General features: G+C 42.8%; 1 protein-coding gene across 20 annotated transcripts in view; it reads left to right on the forward strand.

The window, feature by feature from the left end:
* Nucleotides 1-17,989, forward strand: part of CZH9orf3 (chromosome Z C9orf3 homolog) — a 206,822-nt gene that overhangs the window by 87,812 nt on the left and 101,021 nt on the right. For all 20 annotated transcript variants that reach the window (XR_002433214.1, XR_002433216.1, XR_002433215.1 and 17 more), the window contains 2 exons: nucleotides 12,965-13,067; nucleotides 13,186-13,293. Coding sequence is in view for 13 of the 20 variants with exons in the window: in XM_021379873.1 (XP_021235548.1) it covers nucleotides 12,965-13,067; nucleotides 13,186-13,293 (211 nt within the window). In the remaining 7 variants the exon portion in view is untranslated. The remainder of the gene's footprint in view (nucleotides 1-12,964; nucleotides 13,068-13,185; nucleotides 13,294-17,989) is intronic.

Here is a 17,989-nt window from a genome sequence, read left to right on the forward strand (position 1 = left end):
TCATCCGGCCCCATGGATTTCCACACAATCAGTTTCATGAGGAGGTCTCGAACTTGTTCCACTGTTACAGTGGGACAGAATTCGCTCCTCTCACCCACACCTTGAGGTTCAGGGTCCTGGCAGACATGGGGAGCCTGACCACCAGTGAAGACCGAGGCAAAGCACTTACTGAGCACCTCAGCTTTTTCCATGTCTGAGGAAGCCACTTCTCCATCCTCATTTATCAGAGGGGGAACACTCTCCTTGACTTATCTTCTCTTGCCTATGTACCTGTAGAACCCCTTCTTGTTATTTTTCACATCCCTAGCCAAGTTTAGCTCTACCTCTGCCTTGGCTTTCCTGATCCTATCTCTACACATGCGGACAACAGCCCTATATTCCTCCCAGGCTACACAACCCTGCTTCCACTTCACATACATTTCTCTCTTTTCCCTCAGTTTAAGCTGCAGGTCCTTGCTCAGCCATGCCAGTCCCCCGCCTCCTCTGCTCAATTTCTTTCGCGGGGGAATGGAGAGCTCTTGCGCTCTCAGGAGGGTGTCCTTAAGGGCTTAGGAACAGAGCAGAGCTGGCAGTTCTTTAAGGACAGTTTCTCAGGGGATCCCACCCAGCAGTTCCTTGAGCAGCCAGAAGTTCGCTCTCCTTCAGGGTCCTGATTTTACTCTTTGCCAGGCCTGCATTCCTCCAGATCACAAACTCCACCAGGGCATGATCACTACAGCCCAGGCTGCCTCCAATCTTAACACCTCTAATGCTCTCCTCCACGTTGGTGAGCACCAGGTCCAGTAAGGCTTCACCTCAGGTCGGTCTGTCTAATACCTGGACAAGGAAGTTATCCTCAACAGACTCCAGGAATCTGCTGGACTGTCTGCCGCCCGCCTTGCCACTATCCCAGCAGATATCCGGGTGGTTGAAATCCCCCATCAGGACAAGAGCCCGCGAAAGCGACACCTCCTGCAGCTGGAGCAAGAAGGCCTCGTCCACAGGCTCCCCCTGATCAGGTGGCCTGTAACAGACCTCGACCACTAGATCTCCTTTACTGGACCAATCCCTGACTTTAACCCATAAGCTCTCAACCTGGTTGTGGCTGTTACTCAGACACAGCTCTTCACAATCTATCCACTTCCTAACGTAGAGGGCAACTCCCCCTCCCTGCCCTGTCTATCCCTTCTGAAGAGCCTGTAGCCCTCAATCAGAGTGTTCCAATCACGGGATTCATCCCACCATGTTTCCATGGTAGCAACCAGATCACAATTTTCCAAGCACATCATGGTTTCCAGTTCCTCCTGCTTATTTCCCATGTTGCGTGCATTAGTGTAAAGGCACTTCAGCTGGGCTTTCCGGCACACTGCCTTTCTAGAGGGGCCCTCCCTCAAACTTCCAGAAGAAATCTGAAGGTCTCCCCCACTGCTTCCTAACGCCCTAATACCCTCTTGTCCACACTCACGTGATATCATAGCCACCAACCTCACATCATCCCATGTGTTCTTCCTACAAAAGGGTGTGTCGTTCTCCTCCTTCCCCCCACAAGACTGTGGGATCTTACTAGCACAAGCCCCTCCCGGAAGCACTGGCTCATTACATACAGGGTCCTTACTAGTGACCCTGGTTTCACCCCCACCCCCCTTCATACCTAGCTTAAAGCCCTTTCAATGAACCTTCCCAATTCCCATTGTAAAACCCCTTTCCACCAGCGGGATAAGCTACTCCTATCAGATGCCAGCAGGCCCAGTCTCATGTAAATCGAGCCGAGGTCGAAAAACCCAAACCCCTGCCGGGCACACCAGGCTTGGAGCCAGATATTAATCTGTTGACCCATCATGTTTAGTCTCTTATTATTCCCTATAATTGGAGGGATAGAGGAGAACACAACTTGTGCTCCCGAACCCTTGACCAGACGCCCTAAGGCTCTGAAGTCCTTTTTCATGGTTCTAAGGGAGGTTCTTCCTATTTCATCGCTGCCTACCTGAAACAACAACAGAGGATAATAATCCGAGGGCCGTAGTAGGGACGGAAGTTTCTTCCTTACATCTTTATCATATTCTTTATTTCAGCAGAAATGTCTCTCCACAGTTCAGCAGCCCAAATAGGTTTACCCCTTCGTTGCCAGTTATTTTGTTCCCACTGCTGTAAGCACCCCCATAAGGTATTTGCCACCATCCATGAGTCAGTATAAAGATAAAGCACTGGCCACCTCTCCTGTTCAGCAACATCTAAGGCCAGCTGGACAGCTTTTACCTCTGCAAATTGACTTGATTCTCCTCTTCCTTTAGTGGCCTCTGCAACTTGTTGTGTAGGGCTCCACACAGCAAATTTCCATCTGCGATGCTTCCCCACAATACAACACCATCCATCAATGAACAGGGCATATTTCATTTTCTGGTAATTCATTGTATGGTGGGGCCTCTTTAGCACACAAAACCTCTTCTCTTGGTGATGTTCCAAACTTCAAAGTCCATGATCACTTCTAAGATTCCTGGACGACTGAGGTTCCCCATCTGAGCTCGCTGTGTAATCAACACAATCCACTTACTCCAAGTGGCATCAGTAACATGATGGGTGGAGGGAACCTTTCCCTTATACATCCAGTTGAGCACCAGCAGTTGTGGTGCTAGAAGGAGCCACGTTTCAGTACCGGTAACTTCGGAAGCAGCTTGAACCCCCTCATATGTGGACAAGATCTCCTTCTCAGTTGGAGTGTAGCACTCTATGGACCCCCTGTACGCTCAGCTCCAGAATCCAAGGGGTCAGCCTTGGATCTCTCCTGAAGCCCTTTGCCACAGACACCAAGTGGGACCTTTCTCTCCAGTAGCCGTGTAGAGGATGCTCTTCACCTCCTGTCTCGTCTGTACTCGCCCCAGGGCCACGGCATGGGCTATCCCCTGTTACAGTGCAGTTGGGATCAATCTGTGGCAAATGGCTGGACTGTGTTTCCACCCTTGGGGCAAACAGTTCCAGGTATACCGAACACCCCTCCAGGGGAAAGCAAACTGTGGCCTGCATTCTGTGGCCAAAGGAATGGAAAAGAAGGCATTAGCAATGTCAGTGGTGGCATACCACTTTTGACTCCAGTTCATACTGGAGTTCTAGCATGTCTGTCACAGCAGCACTCAGTGGGGGTGTGACTTCATTCAGGCCACGGCAGTCTACTGTCAGCCTCCATTCTCCACTGGCTTTACGTACTGGCCATATGGGGCTGTTTTAACAGCTTTTAAACTGAGTGAGTTTTGCTTATTGCTCCCTGGCTCTCTAGTTGAGGAATCAACTTATGAATGGGGAGCAAGGAATCCCTGTTAGCGCAGTACTGTCGTCTGTGCACCGTTTTTGTAGCAGTCAGTACCTGTTGCTCTTTTACTTGTAGCAACCCCACAACAGACAGATCTTCTGACAGGCCAGGCAAAACAGGCAGCTGCTTAACATCTTCTGTGCCTACAGCAGCTATTCCAAAGGCCCATCAATACCCCTTGGGATACTTGAAATACCCCCCTTCTGAGGTAATCAATACCAAGTATACAGGAAGCCCCTGGGCAACTCTCAATAGGGTGCTTTTGCCAGTCTTTATCAGTGAGGCTTATTTCGGCCTCTAACATAGTCAACTCTTGGGAACCCCCAGTCATCCCAGAAATATAAACTGATTCTGTCTCATCGTGACTCGAGGGTGTTAGAGTGCACTTTGCACCATTGTCCACCAGTGCCTTATATTTCTCTGGTTCTGATGTGCCAGGCCATCGAATCCACACAGTCCAATACACCCTATTATCCCTTTCCCCACCTGGCTGAGGCTAGGGCCCCTCTACTTGTTACCTCTATTGTTTCTCTCCTTTGAGTCATGTCAGGGTCCTTATGGCTTTTGCCATGTCCTGCAGCAGCTGGAGCAATCACCTTTTTGAAGAAGTTCACCTTGGTGGTTGATTTGTCTTGTAATTCTTTTACCCGTGCTCATAGTGCAGGAGTCGGTTTTTTATGCCACTTCTTCATATCTTCTCCATGCTCACATAGGTAATTCCATCACAGCAATATGTAACATAGTCTTATTGTTGTCACTTGCTCAAGCAGGAGGATGTCTTCTTTTAATAGCTGAGATATTGGATGATGCAGGTTGGGAAGAAACCAATTTGGTCAGCCCCTCCAGAAGGCTGTTTTGATAATCCTGATCCTCATGAGATGACTCTGCGGGTTCATCAGTTCCATCATGATGAAGTAGACAGTTCCTCCATCATATCTTCTTGATTACTCTCCATTTGATCCAGTCTTTCAGTTACTTTTGAAATGAGAGTGTCTAAAAACCGAAGGCCTTACTCTCATGCTGAAAGTGAGATGGTTAGGGAACACACACACTGCCAAGACGAGGATAAAGGGAAAAAAGGGGCAGTCTCGTGACATGAGAACAGTTTTATCTTTCCCTCTGAATGGAAAACAGAAACGCAAAGCACTCCAGGCAAGAACTACATAGTTCTTCTCTTCTGAGACAGTTATACCCAGAACTATTGGCATCCCACGAAACTGCAGCATTTACTCTCTAACTCCCAGTACACTAAAATCATAAAATCATGACATAGATTAAGCTAGGCATAACAATAAAGGCAAGATGAATCAAGGTATTTAAGCATCTGCCTGACAGATCTTTGATACTGCTACATTTCTGCAGGAAGCAAAAGACACTGCTTTTGTTTGCCATTACAAAGTAAAAATACTAATCCCTAGGAAATCCCCGGTAATTAAATGGCCTGAGGGGTAATGAAAAGCTCTGCAGAGTCTATGAGAGAATTCTGAAAGGCACATTCCCTCCCAGAGTGATAGAATAAACTCTTTAAATATCTACAGAGCAGGCACAGATCTATGTTTCAGGACCAAAATAAATAAGGTCACACATTTGACTCAAGTGGAACTCAGAAAAACCCAGACACAGATGTCAAAACTGGTTTGCTTCACGAAAAATCTCAAGCTTAAGTTCAGTCATAAGGACCAGGCCAAGAAACAATCTCAGTACCATTTTTTGTTGCCACTGAATGAAAAAGACTTCTCTACTCTTTGTTTTTATACCATGAGGAAGTGGATAACAGAGCAGGCATTGATGCTGGCCAGCAGAATGAGTGCCAGGACATATTTTGCTTTTATCCCTTCAGGCTTGCTTCAAACTCTGAGAAACTACACAGTTTTGTCTGATATCATATCACATATGAGTAGTACATTTCATTGACATAAATTCCTTCTTTAGTATTAAGATTTGCTGGTGCTGCCTTTCAGAGTTGCTGCCTGCTGAAAACATTTATCTACTTTCACACCTGGCTTTCTTTTTTGTGGGTAGCATCCAAGATGCTACTATAACATAATAAAAAATATCCGTAATAAGAAGAAACATAATGCTGATGTTTACATCTGAACAGGTATTCATTTCCTGGATCAAAAGTGAATAGGATCAACCATTAAATTTTGCACAGGATTTTCCTGCTGTCTGATGAAAACATAGAAAGTCGTATAATTGTCCAGGAGAAAACAAAAACACAGGTGAAAAATAAGGCTATACTAAGAAAGTGGCTGGATGATTTTTGTCTTCATGACATAATTAGCAAGAAGGGACAGTTATCATTTTTTTTTTTCATAAAAACATGAGCCTGAACCAGCACAACTCAACAGAGACTTAAAACTCAGTGCAAATCAAAGATATGAAATTTTCTCTTACTTACCAACACTAGAACACACATAGACATAGTTTCAGGTGGAAAACAAAACAAAACAAAACAAAACAGTATATTTGGAAAGAGAACATTTTCAAGTCCACAAAAGAAAACCAAAAATATTTATAAAAATAAAAATTTGTAAAAAATATTTATATATGACTGAGAGCTGTAGAAAGTCCTTAAATGCAACCACAGGAATCTGGAGTAATCAGAGAGGCGGGAACAGACAGAATCCCAAACTGGCATCATAACTGTCTCCAGAAGTGCATAGCAGAGGCATATTTATCATGCAAGAAATGATTTGTCACTCTTTTGTATTACCACTGAGAATATCACTATGCAAAATGCAAGCAGCCTCCTTATTACTAGTTATTATTATTGAGTGTATAAACAGGAGGGGGATCGATTGTTTGTGAGGGTGGATAGTGATAGGACAAGGGGGAATGGTTTTAAGCTGAGACAGGAGAGATTTAGGTTAGATATTAGGAGGAAGTTTTTCACACAGAGGGTGGTGACACACTGGAACAGGTTGCCCAGGGAGGTTGTGGACGCCCCATCCCTGGAGGCATTCAAGGCCAGACTGGACGTGGTCCTGGGCAGCCTGGTCTAGTGGTTGGCGACCCTGCACTTGGCAGGGGGGTTGAGACTCGATGATCTTTGAGGTCCTTTTCAACCCAAGCCATTCTATGATTCTATGATCTATGATTACAGAGACTCATATCTGCTATGTAAGTCAGTAGAAAACTTAAGCTTCAGTTTCAAGACCATAGACTTATAGAATGGCTTGGGTTGGAAGGAATCCTAAAAGTCATGTAATTGAGCCCACCTGCCATGGGCAGGGCTGCCACCCATCAGATCAGGTTGCCTAGGGCCCCACCCAACCTGCCCTTGAACACCACCAGGGATGAGGCATTCAAAGCTTCTCTGTGTTTCAGTGTGTCATCATCCCTGTCATAAAGAATTTCTTCCTCATACTTAATCTAAATCTACTAAAGACATTACGTCTTGTCCAATCACTATACTCTCTGATAAAGAGTCCCTCTCTCTCTCTCTCTAATAAAGAACCCCCTTTAAGTCTTTAAGTGCTGGAAGGATACAATGAGGTCTCCTGGAGCCTTCTCTTCTTCAGGCTGAACAAGACAAGCTCCCTCCGCCATTTGCACAGAGGAGGTGCTCCAGACCTTTGATCATCGTTGTGGCCTCCTTTGGAACACCTCCAAAAGTTCCACAACTTTACTGTGCTGGTGACCCCTGACCTGGACACAATACTTCCATGCAGAACATTGGGGGACAATCACTTCCCTCGTCCTGCTATCTACAAGATAAATAGATCCTTCTTGAATTTCAAACTGTAGAAGATATCTTGGACCTTAGAAAAACTATTTTTAAAATTTACAACATATACACATTTTAGTCACATAATTTTATTCAGATTTGGCAGTTAGATGCCATACTCCTGCATGTGCTTGTCTTCAGCCACAGAAAATAAATCTGTTACAGCTTTGAACATGAACTTCGTTCAGGAAATAGCTTTCTTTTGTTCCCTTCAAATAGAGGGAAACTCTTGTAAACTGCTTAGAGACATTTTATACCAAAATAAATCCTATGTTTTAGGAAAGTTTTCTGTAATAAACATAAAAGTAACTGCATTATAGAGAAGATGAATAACCTCATCAATTTACATTGACTTAAGTTGTCCATGGGGCCGGATGATATCCATCCTAGGCTTCTGAGAGAGATGGCTGATGTGGTTGCTGAGCCTCTCTCCATCATATTTGAAAAATTATGGCTGTTGGGTGAAGTCCCCGGTGACTGGAGAAAGGGAAACATTACTCCCATTTTTAAGAAAGGGAGAAAGGATGACCCGGAGAACTACAGGCCAGTGAGCCTCACCTCTGTGCCTGGGAAGATCATGGAGCAGATCCTCCTAGAAGACATGTTAAGGCACATACGTGACAAGGAGGTGATCTGAGACAGCCAGCATGGCTTCACCAAGGGTAGATCTTGCCTGACCAATCTGGTGGCCTTCTACAATGAAGTGACGGCATCGGTGGATGGGAGGAGGGCGATGGATGTCATCTACCTGGACTTCTCCAAAGCCTTTGACAGTTCCCTCATCACATCCTTCTCTCCAAATTGGAGAGGTATGGATTTGAAGGATGGACTGTTCGGTGGGTTAAGAACTGGCTGGCTGGTCACAGCCAAAGGGTTGTGATAAATGCTTCTGTGTCAGGGTGGAGGCCGGCCACGAGTGGTGTCCCCCAAGGCTCAGTCCTGGGACCGGTGCTCTTGGCATCGAGTGCACCCTCAGCAAGTTTGCAGATGACACCAAGCTGAGCGGTGCAGTTGATACACTGGAAGGAAAGGAAGCCATCCAGAGGGACCTGGACAGGCTGGACAAGTGGGCCCACGAGAACCTAATGAGGTTCAACAAGGCCAAGTGCAGGGTGCTGCACTTGGGCCAGGGCAATCCCAGGTATTTATACAACCTGGGAGAAGAAGTACTTGAAAGCAGCCCTGCGGAGAGGGACTTGGGGGTCCTGGTGGACGAGAAGCTGGACATGGGCCATCAGTGTGTGCTGGTGGCCTGCAGGGCCAACTGTGTTCTGGGCTGCATTAAAAGAGGAGTAGTCAGCAGGGAGAGGGAGGTGGTGATTCCCCTCTACTCGGCTCTTGTGAGGCCCCATCTGGAGTACTGTGTCCAGGCCTGGGGCCCCCAGCACAAGAAGGACGTGGAGCTCTTGGAAAGAGTTCAGAGGAGGGCGACCAAGATGATCAGAGGGCTGGAGCACTTCTCCTACGAGGAAAGGTTGAGGGAACTGGGCTTGTTTAGTTTGGAGAAGAGAAGGCTCCGGGGAGACCTCATTGTGGCCTTCCAGTACTTGAAGGGAGAGTATAAACAGGAGGGGGATCGACTGTTTGTGAGGGTAGATAGTGATAGGACAAGGGGGAATGGTTTTAAGCTGAGACAGGGGAGATTTAGGTTAGATATTAGAAGGAAGTTTTTCACACAGAGGGTGGTGACGCACTGGAACAGGTTGCCCAGGGAGGTTGTGGACGCCCCGTCCCTGGAGGCATTCAAGGCCAGACTGGACGTGGCCCTGGGCAGCCTGGTCTAGTGGTTGGCGACCCTGCACTTAGCGGGGGGGTTGAGACTCAATGATCTTTGAGGTCCTTTTCAACCCAGGCCATTCTATGATTCTATGATTCCATGAATGTGGTTGTAAAGGTGCGTCATGTAGATGCTCTTGTGCCCAAGAGTCAGGATACTGATGAACAACAAAATAACCAACAGGTAGATTAAGTTGCCAAAATTAAGATGGCTCAAATAGACTTGGACTGGCAACACAAGGGTGAATTATTTCTAGCTCGGTTGGCCCATGAGACCTCAGGTCGTCAAGGAAGAGCTGCAACACATTAATGGGCTAGAGACCAAGGAGTGGACTTAACTATGGACGCTATTGCACAAGTTATTTATGACTGTGAAACATGTGCTGCAATTAAACAAGCCAAGAGGATGAAACCTCTTTGGGGGCAAGAGCGATGGCAGAAGTATGAATATGGGGAGGCGTTGTAGGTTGATTACATCACCTTTCCACAAACCCACGATGGTAAGCGTTATGCGCTCACCATGGTGGAGGTAACCACTGGGTGGCTTGAAACATATGCAGTACCTCATGCTACTGCCCAAAACACCATATTAGGTCTTGAGAAACAAGTCCTGGGGTGACATGGCACTCCGGAAAGAATTATGTCAGATAATGGGACTCATTTCAAAAATTCTCTTGTAGATACTTGGGCCAAAGGTCATGGCATTGAGTAGATGTATCATACCCCCTATCATGCACCAGCTTCTGGTAAAATCAAATGATACGATAGGTTACTAAAAACGATGTTGAAAGCAATGGGTGGTGGAACATTTAAGTACTGGGAGAAACATTTAGCAGAAGCAACCTGGTTGGTCAATACTTTAGGATCTATCAACCTTGATGGTCCTGCCCAATCCAGCTTTCTACATACTATAGAGGGAGATAAGGTCCCTGTAGTACATGTAAAGAGCATGCTGGGAAAAGCGGTTTGGGTCTTTCTAGCTTCTGAAAAGGGCAAATCTCTCTGTGGAAGTGTTTTTGCTCAGGGACCTGGGTCCACTTGGTGGGTGATGGTGAAGAATGGGGATTCCCCACAAGGGAGTTTGATGTTGGGGAAGTGCAGTCAGTAATTCCATGAATATATAGGTATGTATATATATCTGCGTGTGTAATGTGTGTTAATTATTCTTTGTAAGTATATATATTAAGCATGATGTAGTGATGTGGAATAAGGGGTGGAATGTCATGGTTTTATGATTTTTGTTATTGGTATTCCACATCATAACATCATGTAGTGCACTGGGAGTTAAAGAGTTAATGCTCCAGTTCTGTGGATTGTTGATAGTTCCAGGCATACCTGTCTCAGAAGAGAAGAACAACTACATATCCCAGAGGACTTTGCGTATATTGTGTTGTCTCGTATTTCACTATCATATTCAGTAAATTAGTTTTCTCCCTTAGCTCATTGCCAATATTTTGTTTTTAGGCCCATCTCCCTACACTTCCCCCTTTTTCCCTTCTCCGCTTCCTGGGGCGTGGTTCTGTGGGCCCCCTAACCCCATGAGTCACAGAACTGGGCGGAACCAGCCTGTAAACCGCTGACATTCTGCTAGGTTAGATGTCAGGTTTTGTAGGTCAGAGTAACAAATTTTCAGTCTGTATACCATCAGTGTGATGTAAATACACTAACCACTGCTTTACATAGGTGTGCTGAAGTACTGACATCAGAAAACCGTAACTTTCTGAATATTTACACACTATTGCAGACATTGCCAAGGTATTGCCAATGGTTACATTGTCTTGAAGAATGGAAGTTATCATAAAACTATGATGTCCTTAAATTGATTAAACTGTCCTTAAATTCTTTAAAATGAATTAAGGTGTCCTTAATTCGTCTCCATTCTTCAACACTGATTGGAGATCTCCCTTGAAAGAAAATGAAAAATATTGCATGGTAAAGGACTGTATGTGTTAGAAAAGAAACAATGTAAAATTTAAGCTTCATTTTCTTTTTCTATTTTATTTTAAACAGTTACCTTTTGTTTGAGACTTTAACGTGTATAAAGAATTTGAGGTGTTCAGGTTATAAACATAGCACTTAAGAGGAAAAAATGGCTTAATACTCTTGGCAAAAATGTAATAAGAAATCACTACACAGACACACACACACACACAAATGGAGAATGCTTTTCTCAAAGCAGAAATGGATCTGAAAGAAATTTGACTATTGGGACTAGCTTATGAGAAGTGCGTGGGGGATGTGGTTTGAAGAAGCCTGCACTCTGTGGCCTGTGTTGCATCTGTTCTGTTGAACTGGGGTAAGTATGTGTGGTTTCTGAGGCTAGCCATTCAAAATCTACCAGGAGAATTAAAGAGGTTGTTTCAGTCACAGAGATAGGCTGCTAAGACAAACATCTCTTCTCAGACCACTGCTAGCTGGGATGTTTTCTGAATGGAAAAAGGTATGTTTTCATAGTTTCTCTTTAGTCTCAGCTTGTGGTTGTAAGAGCCTAGAAGCCCTTCAGACTTCACTGCCATAAATTTCTTGCACACCATATTCTATATTACATTTTAAAATCAGGCAGTGAAGAAGTTTATTCTAGATTTGTCTGAAAACCCCAAACATGCATGTCATGGTTTTAATGATTTTTGTTATTGGTATTTCACATCATAGCATCATGTAGTGCACTGGGAGTTTGTCAATGGTTTACGGGCGTTCGGCCCGGTTCCATGACAGGGGACCCATGGGCCCACGCCCCGGGAAAAGGGAAAAGGGAAAAAAGGGTAAGGAGGTGGGCCTGAGAGCAAAGAACAGCGGCAACAATCTGAGGAGAAACAAACTCATTTACTAAATAAGATATCGGAATGCAAAACAACACACTATAATACAATATAATTACAGTTTAAGCTGATAAATCCAATACAGCAAGAGAGAATGTTCAAAATCAAGGTAGGCCTTACTCTACTACTGACGATAAGACGGCTAGGGAGCAAGGTGCTGCCAGGATGAGAGACAGGCGGAAAGAGAAGGGACGAGGTCTTGTGATCTGCAAGTTTTTATCTTTTCCCTCTGGCCAGAAATGGTAACAGAGGAGCAAAGTCCCCTGGGGAATGTAGTAGTCCTTCTCTTCTGAGAACCAGGTACCTACACTACATGATGTTATGATGTGGAATACCAATAACTGAAAATCATAAAACCATGACACAGTTAAAGAGTTAATGCTCCAGTTCCGTGGATTGTCAATAGTTCCAGGTACCTGGTTCTCAGAAGAGATGAAGAACTACAAGTCCCAGAAGACGTTCACTATTCCATTTCTGTTTTCCATTCAGAGGGAAAGATAAAACTGCTCAAAAGGCACAAGATGACCTTTTTCTTTTACTGCTCATCTCTGTGATGTGTGCTCCCTAGCCATCTTGCCTTCAGCATGAGACTAAGGCCCTCTGTTTTGGACACTCTCATTTTATTTGATTTATTAGCTTCAATTCCAACTATATTGTATTACATTGTGTTATCTCACATTCTGCTATTATATTTAATAAATTAGTTTTCTCCCTTAGCTCATTGCCTCTCTTTTGTTTTTAGGCCCACCTCCCTACCCTTTCCCCTTCTTTCCCCTTCCCCCTCTCCCAGGGTGTGGGTCTGTGGATCCCTCTGCCCCGTTTAGTCATGGAACTGGGCTAAACAGGCCCACAAACTGTTGACAGTATGTTTTTGTAAAGCTTGCTCTTTTAAAACTTCAGCGTTTTTCTTCCAGCAACAAACAGCAAAATGAAAGCCAGGAAAGTATTTTTTCTGCAGTGTATTACATGTGAATGAAAGAGTTTATTTTTGCAGATATAACTGCGTAAGCTGTTAAGCCAACATTCAGGTATAAGAAGAGAATCTGTAGTTGAACATAATGACTGCAATATCCTTCTCTTCCCTTTTGCTTAAAATGTCTTTTTTCTGTTTTGTTTCTCTTTCTTCATAATGTGTCTGCTCACTGTAGGATGGCATGCAATGTGATGTCAGTCTGGCAGTAAAGATGGTGCACCAACTTTGTAATGGCTTTTTTTTTGTTGTTGTTTTTACCCCAGCTGAACTTGTCACAAGTTTATAAGTTACTAGGACATGCACAGTCGTTCAGCTATGAGAAGATGTAATGTATGAGTTATTTCTTACTTATCCAAGACTTCACTAGTCTCTTACTGTTTTAGGCCTCACAAGGAGAGCACAGGAGAAGTGGGTGAATCTGGAGTATCCATTGTCAAACATGGTCTTAAAGCAGAAAAAATCTTCATGCAGGTTCATTATTTGAAGGTGAGTTTTGTAAGCTGATTTGTACTGAGATTGGTTTACTAATACTGCAGAGACTTCTTTCTTCTAGATACCAGCATATTCATAGCATCCTATTTGTTTTTGGTTTGATTTCTTGCAGGGTTATTTCCTTTTGCGATCTTTGGAAAATACGTTAGGGGAGGCTTCATACCTTGCATCTTTACGAAAATTTGTCCGTAAATTCCATGGACAACTTGTTCTTTCTCAGGTACTGTGCTCAGGATTGTTACTCACATTTTGAAAAACAAATGACATAAATTTTCTGTTTGACTATCTAAATGACTGCTTCTGGTTGTGGTGGAAAATGAACAGCAATTGCAGCTTAGCAGTACTGGTGATATTCCTACCTGTTAGGAGGCAATACCATTTTTCAGTGTGATATGTAAATCTGATTCCTTGCTTGTATCACATAATGTAAGCAATGGATTAAATTTGTTTTAGGCTGTCAGCTTGATACATGGAAAGGTTGTGTTCATAGGTTCTGATGTTCTCAAATACAAGTAATTTACTCTCCTGTCTCTTGTATTCTTTTAGTTTCTGGATTTTGGGTGAAATCAGTATCTTCCTGGATAACTCTCTTTTCTTGAGAGAGAAGAAACACGGAGTAGGAATGAAACTGAAAACCTCTATAAGTAGTAACAGTGTAAACACGTTATGTTCAGCCTTTATTCCTTCCTCTCTCTATGTTGCTTCATTTGATTCTTTTAATTTCAGTCTTTCTTATGAGGACTGCCTCCTCCCCACAAAGTCAGTGTCATTATCACAGTATGACATTGCACACACCTTTATTACAGTCTTATCGTAGCATCTTTAAAGGTTTTCTCATCATGCTCCATACTCTCATGCTTTCTAAAACAATCATATGTTTCTTTCTGTTGCTGAAATGTTAATCCACAAGAGATATTTAAGATGCACTATTTCTTTCTTTCAATAGATTTTTTCTGGCAGTGATAACATGCAATGGCAGCCAAGAACAGATGTTCTTGTAGAAAAGTATTTCTTCCTGGATTGGTAAAGGCTTGGCTTTTAAAAAATACCATTGAATTAGGAGTCAGAATCTGCTCTCCCAAAGTCCAACTACATATGTGAATCACTTGCACTACAGACTTAGCTTCTTCCCTTCTTGGCATAAATGTTATGTAATTATTTCATGCAAAGTAGAATGGCTTCAAAAGGAAAGATAGGGCAAGTCACGCCACAGAATACTGTAGCATCTCTTAGGTAGAAAATCCAACTGCAGTTATGAATAGAAATTGACCTCCCCCAGGCCTTTCTGAAAAGGTCCTGTAACTTCTGACTGTGTCACTAAAAGAGGGATAGTCTTGTCCTTAAGTGTATTGTTTTGAGAGAGGAAAGACACAGCTCTCTAAACACAAAGTTCTAGGAAACTTTTCACCAGTGATGAAACCAGCACAGCATCTTGTTGCATCTGTAATGTTGTAAACATAGCCGTTTGTGGAGGTGTGTGAACCAGTTCACTGAAGTAATCATATTTAAAACAGGCCTGGAACAAATGCCATGACATGACAAATAGTTGGCCTAACTGGGAGGGCAACGCGATGAGACCGAAGAGCAGGAAAAGAGAGAAGAGAAGGGGCATGAGTGAATTTCTGAAATTAGTTTATTTGCTGAAGACTATATTTTGTAGAGTTACAGTTCAAATCTTAAAAGGGATCCGGGATGGTGAATATCATAGATAAATGTCTCCTTGCAACTCGGAGTATGTGGTCTCTGCTCTTGAGCAGAGACAGGGCAGCGATTCTTTGCTCAGTGCACCTGGTATTTCGGTTTGCACTCTGAAGGAGCCATCTGTCTCTGCATATCTTTAAAAATAACTCACCGGCCTGTGGGTTCTTTTGTACGTCAAGTCACACAAAATTTAGGCTTAATAGCTCAACTGCAGCAATTCTACCCTGTAGAGGAAGATTTGAGGTGCTGAGGCAGTTAACTTCTCCACTGCTACAACTGTTTCCTGTACCATGTTACTAAGGCCCTGAGCAGTTGTTCCATAGAGTGGAAAACACCAAGGACTGTACAAGCTTTGTCCCTGTTATGGTGTCCAAAATCCTAAATGTGAGCTCCGGAATTACACAGTTGAAGGTGTTCTGAAAATTACTGAAATCATGAAACTGCTAAAGGCCTGAAGCAGCCTGGTGTTTTTATCTGACTGTAGTTGTGCGCAGGAATTTTAGTGAGGAAAAGCAGTCTTGTTGCTACTAGATCAGTCTCTTTCTTGACATGAGATGAGTTGTGTCAGTAGAGCGTATAAATGCTGCAAGATGTTCTAGCACATTATGCTACTAGTTGTTGTACCTAGAGATTTCTCATTCTGCTCAGCGCTCTGCTATGAAACACCGAACAGCTAAGATATAGCTCATCTTACTCTAGTCTCATATGCTGTTTCTGCACACAGAAACCATTGTTTTGGGCAATTGGACCTGTTTAGTGTTTTTTAATTATTTTATTTCAGTTTTCCTAGGCTGCTTTTTATTTGAATATGTGCATAGCTATGTGCTTAATGTAGATCAAAAACAGATGCTTTACTTATTTGAAGCTATTTGATCTGAGGGATTTTTGATTTACTATGTACTATACTATAAAAATATACTGGTTATATACAGTAGATAGTTTTAGCAAGAGCTGGATGTCTTGAACATTCCTAGATGGCTTTGCTTGAGAACCAGGTATAAAGAGGTGATGCTTTTTGTGCTTTTACCTTGTTTCATACCAGCCTAAATCCAGTTCCTACTGAAGTTGATGGGAAGAGCTAATCCACTGTTTAGGCAAGTGTGTAGTTGTAAATTCAGGGCGAGACTGAATTTTAGCATAATCCTGTTGTTTGGTCAGTATGCTAAAAAGCACTAAGCAGACAGGAGTATATCCAACTGTAAATGTATTTGCTTTCTCCGTAAGAAGTCTTAAAGACTGTATTTATGTTGGTATTGGTAGATAAATAATCACAGCAGGAATTGAAAATGGAGAAGGAATGAAGTCAAGTTAGTACAAAGTTTATTATTCAGGTTCCTTTCTGAGCAAACATGCTGTCCGAGTTTAATCGAATAAAAGATTTAAAATAAATTGAGGTATGAGTGGTAAGTTGAAATGTCATAGTGTTGTACTTCCACCTTGTCCAAAATAATTGTAGAGGTTCCCAGCTTCAGGAATTGTGGGGAAGGGGGAAAGTAGAAGTAGTGAATATAATTGACAACGTTCTGAATACCAGTCTTGTTTTCAGTGATGTTTGTAGTACTTTTCCAAGATGAGAGCTGCAGGTGCAAGGAAATGACTTCAGATGTGAAACAGTAATCAGTGATTTTTTCCCTCATTTTGATTGCATGCTCAGTATGTTTGTAATAGTAGTTTTTGTTTATTTTAGTTGAGTCATCAACTGACAACTGAAGCAAGTTTGGAATCTCCAAGAAGGATTTCAAGAAAAAAATCTTCCATTTTTCTAGGAGAATTTACTTAGTAGCTGCTTTGGACGAACTTTTTAAATAATGAATGGAGTGTTACTGACTATGAATAAATAGAAAGGAGTGCAAGTTGCTGGTATTCGTAACGCAGTTAAAGCTGTTGTTCAGTTTGATATTGAAATAAGAACACATTCGGAACTGAACTGTTTGCAGCCTTTCATTTTTATGTAGTTCTGTTACAATAATAACCAAAGGTTTGTAGTGTTCAGTCATCTGATAGAGCTACAATTTGCTCTTGTAAAATGACAATTAAGAAGACAGCACATCAAAAAATAATATTTTATGCTATACTTGGAAGATTTAAAGGCAGATGTATGGATGCAACCTTACTGTGCATATACCTACATCAACGTCTTCCTGCATACCTTTTTATGTACGTGTGTGTGATTATCTTTTTCACACCAAAAGTTGCTCTGTGCACACACAAATAGTCATTCAACTGTCTTGTTTTTAGAACTTTTAAATCTAGAATTGGAAGTTTAAGAATGCAGTCTGTATGTATTTTGATGTTTCAACATCTAGAATCTTTTCCTAATACTCATTTTTAGTTAAACTTTTATAATTGCAGTTTGGCCTCAGCTCTTCCATGCTTGCTGACTAGTGAGCTTGTGTGAACAGCTGTTGACATCCATGGGGCTTGGTGTGGATTCTGACACTGTTCCAGCCACAGCAGCCTGCAGGACAAGGGTCTTGGCTTTCTTTACTCTTGTGTGCTTGGAAAAACAAAAATAGATGGGTCAGTTTTACTCATACTGAGTTAGTTTCCGCTTTCAATTGACTGGAGTACCTCTCCTATGAAGAAAAGCTGATATAAATGGGATTGTTCAGCCTGGAGAAGGGAAAGCTCTAGGGAGATCTCATTGCAGTCTTCCTGTACTTAGAAACCTACAGGAAGCTGGAGAGGGATTCTTTATTGGGGAGTGCAGTGATAGGATGAGGGGCAAGGGCTTTAAACTGAAAGAGGGTAAATTTTGATTAGACGTTCTTTATTACAAGTATGGTGAGACATTCGAACATGTTGCCCAGAGAAGCTGTGGATGCTCCATCCCTGGAATTGTTCAAGGCCAATTTGGATGGGGCCACGGGCAATCTGATCTAGAGGAAGATGTCCTTCCCAGTGGCAAGGGTGTTGGAAACAAATCATCTTTAAGGTCTCTTCCAACTCAAACCATTCTAGGAGTCTATGATTCTGTGAATGCATTCCTAACTTTTTGTAGAAATTTTGTAGCTGTGTAGCAGGAGCCTTTGTTGGCTTTCCTTATATGTCTGCAGTATGGGACAATCTTTAACTACTATATCATCACAGTTCTTTTATTTTTTATTTTTTTCCAAAGACCTTCACAGAAGATCTTCCCAAAGGCTATATAAAATAGGTGCTGATCAGATGTAAAGCAGCTGCTTGATATTTTGTTCTCCATCCATCATTCAGTG

The sequence above is a fragment of the Numida meleagris genome, chromosome Z, assembly GCF_002078875.1.
Source record: "Numida meleagris isolate 19003 breed g44 Domestic line chromosome Z, NumMel1.0, whole genome shotgun sequence".
Classification (NCBI taxonomy): domain Eukaryota; kingdom Metazoa; phylum Chordata; class Aves; order Galliformes; family Numididae; genus Numida; species Numida meleagris.